The 16851-nt window shown below is 32.5% G+C and overlaps 1 protein-coding gene and 1 long non-coding RNA gene across 3 annotated transcripts; both read left to right on the top strand.

Moving 5' to 3' along the window:
* The first annotated feature begins 2443 nt into the window (after nt 1-2443).
* On the top strand, nt 2444-2959 carry LOC139490132 (uncharacterized). The gene has a single exon (XM_071276982.1). It carries the CDS (start codon nt 2444-2446, stop codon nt 2957-2959), a length of 516 nt encoding a protein of 171 aa, XP_071133083.1.
* Nucleotides 2960-3269: 310 nt separating this feature from the next.
* On the top strand, nt 3270-16490 carry LOC139488902 (uncharacterized). 2 transcript variants are annotated; one of them, XR_011656110.1, is made up of 3 exons: nt 3270-3313; nt 12311-12434; nt 15105-16490. It is a non-coding gene; the product is annotated as an uncharacterized lncRNA (long non-coding RNA). The 2 variants fall into 2 exon arrangements; XR_011656109.1 differs by lacking the exon at nt 3270-3313 and having other exon boundaries at nt 11327-12434.
* The last annotated feature ends 361 nt before the right edge of the window (nt 16491-16851 follow it).

The following is a 16851-nucleotide window of genomic DNA, read 5'->3' as shown; positions in this document are numbered from 1 at the left end:
ATTGAACTGTGTAGTCATGACTACGAACTACTACACAGATCAAATGTGCAGTGGATGTGCTGCAAATGTGAATCCATGAATGTGGACTCGTTTACCTACCACAGTTTTGAGCTATATACAACTAATATGTTCTCACCACTCTCAAGAACCGACTTTTCAATAGATAGTGACTTAAATACATCAGTCTTCAACCCGGTACATACTTGTAGCCCAAAATCCATTGGAAACAGACACAGTAGGAACAGCAAAAGGAGCAGTAACCTTTCAAAAAGTACAAACTCCAACAATTCAAATGTACTTAATTTACCACCAAAAGGTAACCTACGTATTATGACGGTAAACTGCCGTAGTATCATTGAAAAGAAAGCCGAACTATCAGCTTCCATACAATACATAAAACCAGACATCATATGTGGAACTGAATCCTGGCTAAAAGGAATTAAACCAGGTAAACCAATGAAGAAAGATGCAATTAAATCAGCTGAAGTCTTCCCAGAGAACTTTAAAATCTACAGAAATGATAGAGGCACTCTTGGGGGCGGAGTATTCTTAGGAATACACGAAGATCTCATATCAACTGAATTCATTGAACCCGTCACAGACTGTGAAATTGAATGGTCTAAAATTAAATTGAAAAACAGCAAAGACCTTTTCATCGCATCATATTACATGCCTCACAGAAACATGAAAGACATAACAAATCTAAAACTATCACTAGAAAAGTTAACTACAGGAAAACCAAAACATATCATTATTGCTGGAGATTTCAACTGCCCAGATATCGACTGGATAAATATGGAGATAAAAACAGGAGCACCAGACAAAGAAGTACAACAAGCACTTATGGACCTATCTATTGAACACGGTCTCGTTCAAATATATGACAAACCAACAAGAGAGGGAAATCTGTTAGATCTGGTATTCACAAACAACCCGTCCTTATTAAATCAACTGGCAATGCACCAGGAATTTCAGACCATGATATCGTCATTACAGACTCATTGATAAAACCATACTATTGCAAACAACGCCCACAGAAAAGATACATGTTTGGGAAAGCAAACTGGGATCAGATTAAAACAGACATAAATATGATAACAAAGGACATCTATAATCATATACACGATATGCCAATAGATAAAACCTGGCAAACCTTCAAGAACGGTGTACAAGCAACAATTGACACCAACGTACCATCTAGAATGATAAAGAAAAAGCACTCTGTCCCATGGTTAAACAGAAAACTGCGCAAAATGCTAAAACGAAAAGCTAGGTTGCACAAACATGCTAGAAAAACTGGAAGTTACAAAGAATATAAACAATTCCAAAAAGACTGCAAACGCCAATTTAGAAAAGCAGAATGGAACTATATTAATGACATCATCAATGCAGGTTTTGAAAAGAATAGTTCTAAACCATTCTGGAACTACATGAAAGCAAAGAAACAAGATAATATAGGAGTAGCACCACTAAAGTCAAATGGAGGCCTTACAAACGACAGCAAAGAAAAGGCAGAAATTCTAAACAACCAATTCAAATCAGTATTCACTAAAATAGATCCGAACTCACAAATACCACCACTAAAGAAAAGATCAACTTCAAATATTTCAAAATTGGACATAACATCAGAAGGAGTACATAAATTATTGAAAAACGTAAATCCATCCAAAGCAATGGGACCAGACGGAATACCAAACACTGTCCTTAAAACATGTGCAGAAGAACTCGCACCAAGTATATCCGCCATCTTTCAAAAATCAATTGACACAGGCACTCTCCCTGAAGATTGGTTAAGTGCAAACATAGCTCCAGTATTTAAGAAGGGGGACGTCCACGCAGCTGAAAATTACAGACCAGTCTCACTGACCTGTGTATCATGTAAGCTTTTGGAACACATCATCTGTAAACACATCCTTAAACATCTGGAAAAGCACAAAATACTGACAAATTTAAATCATGGATTCAGATCAGGTTACTCTTGTACAACACAGCTCTTAGTCACAACAGAAGACCTACTAAAGAGCTTCGACAGTGGCATTCAACTTGATATGGCTATACTCGACTTTTCAAAGGCTTTTGATACTGTGCCGCATAACAAACTTCTGGCAAAACTAAACAGCTTCGGAATAGATGGAAATCTGAACAAATGGTTAGCAGCATTTCTGCAAAAACGATCAATGCGGGTTGTCGTAGAAGGTGAGCACTCAGAATATGCCCACGTAGACTCTGGCGTACCACAAGGCACAGTACTAGGACCGCTGCTTTTCCTATGCCACATCAACGACCTCCCGGAAAGCGTAAAATCTCAAGTTCGTTTATTTGCAGATGACTGCCTACTCTATCGAGAGATCAAAAACACAAAAGACCACCAAACTCTCCAAGAAGATCTAAAAGCTCTGGAAGTATGGGCACAAAATTGGGGAATGAAATTCAACGCAAAAAAATGATATATAAGAGCTTCAAACAAAAATCAACACACTTCTACCAACTAGACAACCACATACTAGAACAGGTACAAACTAATCCTTACCTAGGTCTTAACATATCTGATGACCTAAAATGGACCAGCCACATAGGGAAAACAACAAGCAAGGCAAGCTGTACACTGGGGTTCCTGAGAAGAAACTTACGCCAGTGCCCCCAAGAGTGCAAAAAACTTGCCTACTTAGCCATGGTTAGATCCGTACTAGAATACGGTGCTGTCATCTGGGACCCATTCACCATCAGGGAAATAGAAAAAATAGAAAGCATACAGAAAAGAGGAGCACGTTTCATTCTGCACGACTATAAATCCAGAGACACCGGATGCGTCACAAATATGCTTTCTAAGCTAAAACTGCCACCTCTCCAAGAGCGAAGGAAACATCAGAGGCTGACTATGTTCTACAAAGTGGTTGAGGGATTGGTGCCGGCTATTGATCCAACAGATTATCTACAAAAGACAAGAAATAAACGCTAAGTGAAAGCAAAAAACTTTAGTGACTTCCAATATTCAAACATAGTGGAAAGACAAGAAACCAGAAATAGCAGATCGTATAAATTAATAGACTGCAAAACAGACATTCGTAAGAACTCTTTTTTTCCAAAAACAATAGTTGAGTGGAACCATCTGGACGAGGTAACTGCATGTCAAAAGACAGTTGAGGGTTTCACGGCTGCCCTCCAACGGTTGGACTAACCAACCCGCTCTCCTTCCAGTGCGCATATATCCGCGATCGGATCCTGCACTGTGTAACATACAGATACAGGGAACCAGTTCAGGTAAGACCGCAGCCTGTTGTTGAAGTGATTTCAATAGATATGGTCCTATATGGTAAACACTTAGTTAAAACAAGTGTGAGAGCATTATTTACGTTTAAAGAAGGACTGGGTGTTTCGTTTTGTCCTTTTCTTTTTTTTTTGGGGGGGGGGGGGGGGAATGGGATGGGAAAAGATAAGGGTAGTCCAAATAATTATGACGTTGTGAAAGGCTATTATACTTTTTTTCTTTGACGTCTTACTGAAAGGCTATCATAATGTTTTTCTTTGACGCCTTAGTAAGGCGTCAAAAAAAAAAAAATTGTTTAGCCTTTCAAGACGTCATAATTATTTGGACTAGGATAAGGGTTGGTCACTAAGTGTGCAGTGGGTGGTAAGGGGGGTGCTTGCACGTAAAAAACATAAAATAAGACATAATTTCATGAACGTTGCACAAAAAATAAATACTTTGTTGTGAACCTTTTTCTGACTGAGTCACAGTCTTCTCATTGGCGGATCCTATTCAGTGGCGGATCCAGAAGGGGGGTTCCGGGGGTGCGCACCCCCCCCTTTATTTTGGCCGATCAATGCATTTGAATCGGGACATATGTTTTGCACCCCCCCCCCCCCCCCTTTGCCCTGGGCTAGCACCCCCCTTTCGAAAATTCCTGCATCCGCCACTGCCTATTCCAGGGGTTGGAACTCCCATTTTTTTTGCCGATCAATGCATTTGAATGGGGACATATAGTTGGAACATCCTCCCACCTATGTCCTGGGTTGGGACCCCCCCTTTTCAAAATGGCTGGATCCGCCCCTGCTTCTTGTATATATTAACTTTATGTTTTACATTGTGTACTTGATATTTCCGATTTAGTATACACATTTATGATATAATTGGTTTACAGCTTTTAAAAAAGTATTTCTTGACGATCCCTGCCAATTTAAGTGTTTGAATTTTATTTGAAAAATACTGAGCACGCAAAATAAGCATTTGAAAATCACGATGCACATCAATTTAAATTAGCAGAATACATTGCACGAGGCACCTGAGTCTTGTAAGACTGAACAGAGGCGGATTTAGGGGGGGGGCAGGGTGCCCAGGCCCCGCCTTTTTCAGAAAATATTTGGTTGGTTATATAGGGAATCACTGAGGCAGACAGTGGGCCCCCTCTTATGAAAATTTCTAGATTCGCCACCGCTGAACGTCAAATTAAAAAGTTAAAACATGTTGAAAGTAAAATAAAAACACAGGTTGCAAGGTGAAAGGTATAGATAACGGACCTACCATTTAGTTTTTAAGGGGGGGAAAGTGGGGTAGGATGAAAAATTTTGTCCTGCATTCTATAAGTTGTTATGTATTTTTCACTCTGCCTTTTTTGTATTAAAATTGAGAATGGAAATGGGGAATGTGTAAAAAAGACAGCAACCCTACCAGAAGAGTGTACTAGTGAACTATCTAGTTCATTAGTTTATCCTGCCCTTTTTTACATACATATAAATAGATCTTAATAGTCATCCTGCCCTTTTTTTTGGCAAAGTGTCTCATCCCCTATTTTAATCATTTTTTTAATTCTCCAAACTCCTGTCCTGGCCTTTTTCAAATTTCATCCTGATTTTTTCATATTATAGTCTGCATGTAGTTGCATAATGTTATTATTACTAAAACCTCAGTCTATATCAAAAACTTCATATTGTATGAGGGTCTGGATGGGGGGGTCTGTTATTCTGTAAACATTTAATTTTAGGACTGACTGGCCCCTATATGTACTTCGACCCTAGGGGTTAATTTTTGACAAACATGTATCAAAATCTGTTATTGACATATATATACAAACATAAAAATTAATATTATGAAAATTAAATGAATGGAGTGAAATATATCACCATATCACCAACCCTAATAATCTGGAAACAACTATTATTAGAGTAACAATTTAAGCTACCTTATTTATTCTTTGCACTAGTTTTTGACACATTTTTATTATATTTTCTCTATGTGTTTTCAAGGGATTTTTTTTATAGTTTTTGTCATGTATCGATCTGTGGAGATTTTGTAGAAAAGTTCCTAAATATTCTAAAATATTTTCTTCCAACATTATGTTTATTCTGATAACTTCAATTTCAGCCAGCATAATTCAATCTGATGTATTAACTGACATGCTAAATGTACAGGAGCTTAACAGAATAAAGCTGTGATTAATATAATGATACTGTTCCACAACATTTTAGGGTCAGAGAAATTTAATGCTTGATTGGGAGCAATTATTTGTGGTAACTTAAACTGAAGAAATTTATTGCTTTTAATTGATTGACCATGTGCAGCTGGTAAGCACATAATCAGCTGATTTACTAAAACAACATTGATTATCTTGAATATTATTATGGATAGAGATAAATTATAAACAGCAATAAGGTTCAGCAAAGTAAGATCTACAAGTAGGGCAACATGACCAAAATTGTCAATTGACCCCTGAAGGAGTTATATTTTATTTAAATAATTGTTCGTAAATTTTTGTAATCTGTAACTACTGGTCCAAATACATGTACATGGAATATATATGAAATAGATTTAAAGGAGTAGGGGCAATATTAAAGGTCATTTTGTTTCGTCCAATTTTGCTTTTTATCTTGAAAACTATAATAATAGATCTAGATAGAGAGAAACTTTGAAATGCAAAAATGATCAGAAAAATACTCTTTTGTGTGAACTTGAAGCAAGAGCTAAATAAGATCATAAAGATAGAGAGAAACTAAACAGACTTCATTGATCAGCAATATAGTTACATACGATACAATTTTTTTTTTAGTAAAGAACACGATGTATTAAAAAAACATACACAATATAATTTAAATCATGCACATGTATATATATATATAAATCAAGCACATGTATATATATATATAAATCAAGCACATGTATATATATATATAAATCAAGCACATGTATATATATAAACTTTTCTAAACATCAACCCAACAATGTTAGATCTGTTAATTTGCTTTCGCAAATTGTTTTTTTTAGCTCTCAGAGAAATTCAAACTCATGCTACTGAGATATTGTAACACCAAATCGCCTGCACTTTATCGGACGGGCTACATCACTTGACCATCTGGGCTTCACAAAAATGAAGCTTTCTGTGGCCGGGTCTCCCCGTTACCTTTCCTCCTGAGTTTTTATTTAACGTTGTAATACAGTACATGATATATAAGGCATGAACATGGAATGTATATATATACGACCTATTAGTCAAATGCGTTTTGTTAAAATATACTTTTTCACTTTTTTGGTCTTTTGGAAAACGTTGTTTGTGCTGTATTTAGACCCTTCTTCAACGAAATTTGTTTTACATGCACACGTATAAATTGCTGTTTTAATCCAACACAATCATAGGTTTGAACATAGTTTTTAATTAAGATTTGTACATGTACATATATATGTCAAAATATTCACTTCAAACTATCCTGAGCCAGTTATTTCAAGACATTAATTTACATTTGTATATAGTCATAATATGCATTAATTAATAAATTCTTTATTTAAAGAGGGTAAACTCAGTTAGTTACAATAAACTAATCTTCCAATTAGGGAATGAACTTTTAAAGAAATATTTGATTAAGAGAATTGTTGACATTATCTTTTTATATTATATTACTGTATCTAAACTTCAAAGTGTAATTTTTAAAATAACTTGCCATTTTCTTCTTTGAACTGTTTTCTTTCACTGCATGGTTCTTCACAAAATCACCACAAAAACAATATTGTAATAAATTGAAGATATTTATAAGATGTGTATTCTTGATGAATTTCAAACTACATTTTATTTTGCTCTACACATTTTATGATGTCCAAGTTATGAGGTCATGACATCAATATGAATCCATATGATAAGTAACCAATGAAATAAAAGAGAAATTCATTTTATGTCTTCCTAGATCTTTGGATAAAAACTGGCCACATTTACTTGTACATGTTGTGTGTATTGTACTTTAATATAAAAACACCAGTATTAAAATGTTATACATATATATCATGTATATAATTACTCTCACCGCATTCAATGTCATTGATTCAATGGACTAATGGGAATAGGTCTATTAGTGTAAATAAAAGTGAAATAATTAGAAGGATGTTAGTATTGTATTTCACAATGACCATGATGACATACAGGAATAGAATTTTGAAAATTTTATTGTAAGTAATAATTTCATACTATAATAATGCGAATTATAATTATGATAATTGTATATTTTTTTTGTTTTGTGTATGGTCTCCTTAAAGTTTTATTTTGAGGAGGATTAAGGGGGATGGGGCAAATGGGCCCGGGCATTCCCTTTTTGATAAAACTTTATAATTCCCTACAATTTAAAATTCAAGAATTTTGTACAAGTATGTACCACTTGAAAGTATATTTGACATGGATGAGAGTTTAGATGGGGTTTACAAATTAGAGAATTATCAGGCAAAATGTACAGAATTAAGGTAAAAAAAAAAGGGGAAAAGAAAGAAACTAAAACTAAATAAATATTAGAAAATTTAACAGGGTGCTGAAATGAAATATAAAAATATAAAAATAGAGATCAAAGAAAAACAATTTAATATACATGTCTTAAAGAATAAAGATACATGTATACAGAACCCCTATCTAGACCTTAATAAATCAAGCCATATAAACATAAATGACAAATACTCTGATAATTGTGATAAGGTCAGACAGGAGTTTGTCTGCAAAAGATTCATAAGTAACTCCATCTCCAAAAAAAAAAGGAAAGGCCAAATAATTTACAAAATTAAAAACTTTGATAATCAAGAGAAAAACTGAGAAAGACATGCATATATCTATGATTCATACATAAAATACAAAACTTAGAACCTGAAATTGAAAAATTATAAACAGTCAGGGGCGTTACTTAAACAAGTAGTTTTTTCACGTTACTTATATATATAAGTAATTTTTGTTTTTGAAAATAATAAGATTACTTAATCATGTTAATAGAGTTATTTTAAATTTGAATAGAAGCATAGATTAAATGTAGTTTGAATGAGTTTTTATATAATTTTATATGATAAAATAAAGAATTTATTAGATTGGAGAGTATGGAGATAAAGGTTTATAATGACAAAAACATTACTTGAATAAGTTATTTTATACATTTTTTTTTTAGCTCACCTGACCTGAAAGGTCAAGTGAGTTTTTCTCATCACTTGGCGTCCGTCGTCCGTCATCCATCGTCGGTCGTCTGTAAACTTTTACAAAAATCTTCTCCTCTGAAACGACTGGGCTAAATCTAACCAAACTTGGCCACAATCATCCTTGGGGTATCTTGTTTAAAAAATGTGTCCGATGACCTGGCCATTCAACCAAGATGGCCGCCATGGCTAAAAATAGAACACAGGGGTAAAATGTATATTTTGGCTTATATCTTTGAAACCAAAGCATTTAGAGCAAATCTGACATGGGGGTAAAATTGTTGATCAAGTCAAGATCTATCTGCCCTGAAATTTTCAGACGAATCGGACAACCTGTTGCTGGGTTGCTGCCCCTGAATTGGTTATTTTAAGGAAATTTTGCAGTTTTTGGTTATTATCTTGGATACTATTATAGTTAGAAATAAACTGTAAACAGCAATAATGTTCAGCAATGTAAGACCTACTAATAATTCACATCACCAAAATTGTCAGTCAACCCCTTAAGGAGTAATTGCCCTTTATAGTCAATTTTTAACAACTTTTCGTCATTTTTTGTAACTTGTACAAAAATCTTCTTCTCTGAAACTACTTAGCCAAATTTAACCAAACTTAGCCACAATTATCATTGTGGTATATAGTTTAAAAAATGTGTCCGATGACCCCGTCTACCGAACAAAATGGCCGACATGGCTAAAATTAGAACATAGTGGTAAAATGCAGTTTTTGCTTTATATGTTTAAAACTAAGACATTTAGGGCAAATCTTTCAAGATTTAAATGTCCATCAGAATCAGATCTATCTCCTCACAAATTTTCAGATGAATCCGACAACCCGTTGTTGGGTTGCTGCCCTAAAATTGGTAATTTTAAGGAAATTTTGTAGTTTTTGGTTATTATCTTGAATACTGTTATAGATAGAGATAAACTGTAAACAGCAACAATGTTCAGCAAAGTAAGATCTACAAATAAGTCAATGCATGATCAAAATTGTTAGAGGACCCCTTAAGGAGTTATTGCCCTTTATAGTCAATATTGAACAACTTTTCGTCATTTTTGTAACTAAATGTACAAAAATCTTCTTTTCTAAAACTATGGGCCAAATTTAACCAAACTTGGCCACAATCATTACTAGGGTATCTATTTAAAAAAAAGTGTCTAATGACCCCACCTACCAACCAAGATGGCCGACATCAGTAAATACAGTAACAGGTGAGCGACACAGGCTCTTGAGAGCCTCTAGTTTTTCAGTAATAACACTTATTTAAGAAACACATGTAGTTGATTTGGGTTAGCAGAACTTTATAAATAACTTGAAATCTTAATTAATTCACAAGTATGTTAACTTTCTATTTATACCAGTCTACCTTCAAGATTTTGGAGGAAAATGATAATTTAATAGTCCCTGAAGAGACCAATCTAAATTTACCCAGATTAGTATCCATATGAAAGATAAGTGATAATTAAGTGCATCAAGAAGTTAATAAGTGTTTCAGAAGAAATTTATATTTCATGGGGAAAATAACCAGATGACTGTGAAAATTTGTTAAAGCTAGTAAAATCTGCATTTTTGGACACCTATAAAAATAATATTTAGAAAAGTTACCTAATATATAAGTAGTATTGAAAATAGCCTGGTTTTCAACATAACTTATATAGGCAGTTTTAAATGTTACTTGTTTAAATAATGCCCCTGACTTATGATTTTTTGTTTGTTTGTCAAAAGTTTTATTTTCTATTTAGCTCACCTGACCTAAGAGGCCATGTGAGCTTTTGCCATTCCTTGGCATTAATTGTTGAATCATCCATTAATGGCTGGTGTACACTTTTTCATAGATCTTCCCTTCTGAAACTAATGTAATTAAGTAATTTTAACCAAACTTTGGCTAAATGATCCTAATAGGGTATCTAGTATATATTTTGTAATTTTTAGCTCAGTGAGGCCCGAAGGGCCCGATGTGAGCTTATGCCATCACTTGGCGTCCTATGTCGTCTGTCGTCGTAAACTATTTAAAAAATCTTCTCCTCTGAAACTACTGGGCCAAATACATGTACCTTCAAACTTTAACTAAATGTTCCTAAGGGTATCTAGTTTATAAATTGTATCCGAAGTTTTGATCCATTGACAAACATGGACGCCATGGCTAAAAATAGAACATACTGGTCAAATGCAGGTTTGTTAATTGGCCCCTTAAGGAGTTATTGCCCTTTCAAGTCAATTTTACACAATTTGTTGATCAAGTTTGCTAATTATATATAACATTTAAAAATCTTCTCTGAAATACAGATGAGCGATTCAGGCTCTTGAGAGCCTCTTGTTATCTTGTCCTTTAATTAAGAAACACTGCATAGTTTGGTAAAAAAAACCAATAACTTTAATATTTAACGTAGCATTTCAAGAGTAATCTGCCTTTAAAATTAAGACCAATCTTGAAAACCCTTGGCTATTTGAAGTTATTGCTCCTGAAATAGCAAGTTCCCACACTTTATACATGTTATATATATATGTTCTTGTTAACAATGATTGTCATATTAAAAACAATTATAGATATCATAAAGATAAATTTAAAACAGCAAAATAGTAGTGTGGATCCTTATATGAGTTATTGCCCTTGAAAGACAAAATTTTAGCAGAATTTCAAGTTTCATGCAGGAAGTATGATAGATGTAGAGACATTTATTTATGTTCAGCTAAGTTTAAGATCTGCAAATAAGCTTACATCATGACCAAAATAGTTAATTGATTCTTTATAGGATTGTTTGTCCTTTAGAAATTATTTTACCAAAAGTTATGTTTTTTTGCAGATAATAATAGAAAGAAGGAATTTTAATTTTTTTTAAGTGATAAATATGTTCAGCAAAGTAAGATCTGGGAATAGGACTTGTATTATTTAAATTGCCAATTGATCCATCAAAGCTGTTATTGCCCTTGAAAGAATATATTACCAAATATTTTTTTCTTCGGTTTTTTGATTTTTGATTTTTTTTTATGGAAGTATTATATTTCATTTTTCTTCCAATGGTCGAATATAGAAAAGCAGAAATTTAAGTAGCTTACACCAATTATAGGGGCCATTGGCGATTGGGCCCCTGCTAATTTAAGTTTTTCATAGTAAAGAAGTGTCTTCATCAGAATTACAGTTTACATGTGTTGTTTACATTAATGTCATTAATTAGTTCTGCACAGTTAAATGTTAGAAGGAACTCTTTAGTTCACATAAATTCTTTTATAGCTGTTTAACTAATTTACCAATGTTTCTATTTCTTTTGAATCCTATTGATAGTTTTTTATTGAATTTTTCACCTATTGTAAAATCTATTTTGATAAGATTTCAGTATTTCCTGAATATTGTTTGAAGTTTTCTGCTTAAGAATTCGATTGATTATTCGTAATGAATGATATATTTTATCTATTTTCAACTTTGTTCTTTTTCTAGACATAAATTCATAGAAATTGATCCAATATCCACCTATTTAGGTGAAAATTAATCCTAACTCTGTCCTGATTTCATAGACAGAATTTCATAGAAATTAGTCTAATATCTATCTATCCATTAGTGCATATCACAATTTTAAATTAAATAAATGTGCCTTCAAGTAGTTCATGTGTAAAAAAAAAATGCTAAGGATAATGCTGTGGATTCATTTAAATTTTGTGGTCACATGTATCAATTATCGTGGATTAAAGAAATTTTGTATTTGTTTTGTTTGGTTTTTTCATAGTCTGTATACAACCCGATGGCAAATTTATAATTTGTTTAACATTTAAATTCGTGATTCAGCTGTTTCAAAGAAAACCACGAAAATTGGTATCCCATGAATAATAATGAATCCACATTGAACATTTTCAGCATGATCGAAGGTTTATAACATTCTGTTCTTATTTCAGATTGACATATCTGTAGAACATGCAGTTAGCCTAGACAAATAGGAAGAGAAAGGTCTTTGATTTTGAGTTCTCTGTGAAGTTCAAGGTCTTTTTTAGTCTAAATAATAATGGGAAGATGTGAACGGTAAGTTTGAAAGTTTGTTATTGTGCAAAAATATGTTATTTTTAACAAAATGTGCTGTTTCACAAATAAAATTCTCTGTCTCTTAGACACTTATGTAGCAATAAGGCCACTATATTGGTATATGAAATGATTGTAAGCTGTATTTGCTTGACTGGTTAAACTGACCGTGCCTTCATTTTCATGGATCAAGTTTATGTGATATTATTAAAAAAAAAAGCGGCAAATTTTCAATCATAAGTAAAGCAGGGTTAGTTGTTAATTTATGTGTCATTTGGGCTCTTGTGGAGAGTAAATGTCTCATTGGCAATAATGAATTATACCACATCTTTTTTATATGACATTTGAATGTTGCATTTATATATATATATTATATATGTTCCGGACCATATGAGTATTTGGACCATACGCGTATGGTCATGACCATATGGGTATATACTAATATGGTCCGACCATACGCGTATGGTCGGGGTAATTAACACTCTGTTACAGTTTACTTTTAATACTTCTAAACTCTTCATATGGTATGACCGTTCATTCAAAAGACGCTATCATATAGGTAATTTTATCGTTATATTATAATAAAAAGATAAGCTAAATGAAAATAAGAAGTTTCACATTGTTAATTTTACTTAATTGTCAAATTTAAAGTAAACACATTTTATACCGATGGTCATTACCGATGGTCATAACCGATTTGTTATTACGAGTAAATGGCAATATGTCGACTAAAAAATGAAATTCCAAAAATTTCTTAATGAACTGTTACATAAGAAGTCACTGGAAAGTAGCATACTATTAGTTTATTTAAGTTGTGTTGTGAAGATGATGTATTGCAGTCAACCATTTTACGATATTTGAGATCTAGAGCTTCTTAAAAACACTGTAGACATCAGAATTGCCAAAGACCTCGGTATCACTGTACGCAGCTGCAAAAAAGGCTTGTTTTTCACTCGCAAACAAAATGTGTAAATGAAAAAGATCGTGCACAAAACTTGCAAATGCAAAAAAGCTATGATACCGTGTGGAAGTGAATGTCATCCAAGCCTACATGCACTAATGTAACTAGCGATGAAAACTAACTATGGCATCAATATTAAATTTTTACGTAGTTTTTTTTATTATAAAATTAAAAAATTGTCATGTTTTAAACCATCACTGTTTTTTTTAGATAAAGTTCTTGTATTATTGAAACATTTATAATGTAATTTGGAAAAATAAATATACCTATATGGTCCAAATACTCATATGGTCCGGCCCGTTAATAACCAAACAAGTATTATACTCATATGGTCAGACCATACGCGTACGGTCGGACCATACGCGTATGGTCGGACCATATGAGTATACGCATATGGTCATGACCATACGCGTATGGTCCAAATACTCATATGATCTGGAACATATACGTATTGCAATCACTCATTAGCTGGCCAATTGTTTATTAGCATCCATGTTCACAAATAATTACATCTGTGCAATAATGGGATGATTTGGTGGCACCATGTACTTTAACTGTTCTAGAGTAATGCCCCTTTACAAACAAACAAAAGTGCTGAATTTTGTTTCCATTTTCTTACTTTTATAAGTTTGCCTCTGAACCAAATGCTATGAAATCAATACACAGCAATGCTTATTACCAAAAAATACAGATCAAGTATGTATTAAGGGGGTGGTGTCACTTAACTGTTCTGTAGTTATGCCCCTTTACAAATGAAAAATATGCTTATATTTATAGTTTCCGTTCTCTAACTTTGACTTGCCTCAACTAAATGCAATTAAACTTATACACAATGCTTGTTACCACAAAATACAGATCAAGTTTGAATTTTACATTTTTAAGGGGGTCACTTTAACCGTTCTAGAATTATGCCCCTTCACAAATTGAATGATTGCTGAAATTGTAATTTCCATTCACTTACTTTAATTAGCTTACCTCAACCAAATCCTATGACATGTATAAATAATTGTACACAATATTTATTACCACAAAATACAGATCAAGTTTGACTTTTGAGGTTGTCACTAAATTTTTTAGAGTTATGTCCCTTTGAAAATGGAAAAATTGCTGGATTTGTGTTTCCTTTCTCTAAATTAAGTTTGCATAAACTAAATTTTATGAAACTTATACACAATACCTATTACCACTAAATCAGTGTTTTCGGTAGAGTCACTTTTACTGTTCTTCAGTTATGTCCTTTTATAACTTTATATGATGCAAGCGTGGGCATCATCTGTGATCCATTGATACATTCCCCATTTAATTTTTTGTTAAACATCATTTTTTTAATTGTTTGGTTGTCAGAGCCGATTAATGCCCCATTTGTTTGTAGGTAAGAATTGGTAAAGTAACACACACACATATATATATATCAAAAAATGAAAACACCAGATTAGAAAAAAAAGATGCAGTATGATTGCTAAGGAAAAAACTGCCATAATAATTATAAGAACAAAATTTAAACATCATCAGAGTATTTAGGCTTCAATTATTGAAGAAAACAAATGACATACAGTAAGCTAGGAAAGGACCTGTGATAACAAATTCATCTATTATCATGATTATAAGACAGAACAAAATATGTTTGGGGGGGGGGGGGGGGGGGGAATCATGAATATTAATATGCCTGAAAGACTTTAGAATATTGAACTTGAATTGACTTTTCTTTGTAGGATACAAAGAAATCATGGAGGACAAATTGGTGCAAGTCTTAAAAAACACAGATTTGAAGATAAATGAAAGAAAAAGAATGACAAACATAGTTTAAAGGACTGCAGACTTCCTGATATCTTTCAAACTGTTCTTTTGGTATACATGGTATAAATGTAAAATTGCAATATCATTTTATTTGTATAGGTATACATCCTGTAAATCTTGTTGGTGCCTTTTAACTCCTTAAATGCAACCACTATTTAGTAAACATTGTCATGATTGTTGTTCTATATGTGAGCTTATTAGTTATAAAATAGAGCATAGTAATTGCATATATATGCAATCTTAGTCTTTTTAATTCAGAAATAATTTTTAAAACAAGTTATTCTAATCAGACTAATGGAATTTTATTTTGTATGTTTAACCTGTTATACATGTACATGCACTTTGTCAAATTTAGCATGTTGCAAATGTGATGCAATAGAGAGCAACCTTTATATTTCTTAGAAAATGCTTTTTCTGAACTGTAATGAAAAGTATGGTTATACATAATATCCAAAAAAAAATTTTTAAGTGAGACATATGTTTTATGAATATTTCAATAAATGTTAGAAACAAGTTTACATAAAAAATTTCTTATGTATTAAAATTCTGTGTTGTAAAATCTCAAAGATTTTTTTTTTCAGGATTTTTCTCAATATGTTTAATAAATCAAAATGCTTAATTTTTGCTTGTAGATTTTATTTCGGGATTTTTTCCGAAATGGGTAAAAAAAAATCTATGCACCAAGTGTGTGCCTGACATTAGATTTATATTTCGGGATTTTTCCCGAAATGTGAAAGAAATTATTAGTCATGAGACCTAGCATATACATTTGATTTTTCGGGATAAATCCCGAAAATATTTGAAGACATCTTTGTTATGCATTTTGTAATTAGTTTATTTTTGTCAGGATATTTCCCGAAATGTGTTTCAGATCTGTTTGTTCAAACGCTTTGCCAACATATATGTCATAAAATTTAAAGTTGAAAATGATTTCGGGATTTTTCCCGAAATGTTGAAAGAAATTATTAGTCATGAGACCTAGCATATACATTTGATTTTTTCGGGATAAATCCCGAAAATATTTAAAGACATCTGTGTTATACATTTTGTAATTAGTTTATTTTTGTCGGGATATTTCCCGAAATGTGTTTCAGATCTGTTTGTTCAAACACTTTGCCAATATATATGTCATAAAATTTAATGTTGAAAATGATTTCGGGACATTTCCCGAATAAATAGTTGTCATAGATACATTTTTACCACCAATATTTTGAAACTTTCATATATTTTGGGAAATTTCCCGAATAATAAATGTAAATTTTATCAATTATAAGAATAAAAACATGGAATGTTGTAAAAAATGTGTGTTTCTTTATGAAATCTGCATTCATTTATAGTAAACATTGAAAAAGATTATAAAAAGGAATAAAATGGATTTTACTCTTTTAAAATAGAGTCTGTTGTCAACGGTTCAAAAATGATAAATACAAACAAGCCAATTTTTTTTTTCAAGACATATATCATTTATAACTTTTAGAGTGCGATCAATGTAGGAAAACTTATTATGTGTGTGTAACTATGACATTGTGCTGCTTATACATTGGTTCTTCGATTTCCCCGTCCGACATATGGCTTCCAGTATCTATACATGAACGCGATATCGTTCCATTTAATTTTAATTTGTACATAAAGTTTTGCAAAAATAAGTGAAAAAAAGTGTAA

Source organism: Mytilus edulis, chromosome 9 (genome assembly GCF_963676685.1).
Source record: "Mytilus edulis chromosome 9, xbMytEdul2.2, whole genome shotgun sequence".
NCBI classification, from domain to species: Eukaryota; Metazoa; Mollusca; class Bivalvia; order Mytilida; family Mytilidae; genus Mytilus; species Mytilus edulis.
This window is presented reverse-complemented; position numbering and strand designations above follow the sequence as displayed.

Coding starts and splice junctions, on each gene's coding strand:
- LOC139490132 (XM_071276982.1), top strand. CDS start 2,444: ATGATATATAAGAGCTTCAAACAAAAATCAACACACTTCTACCAACTA.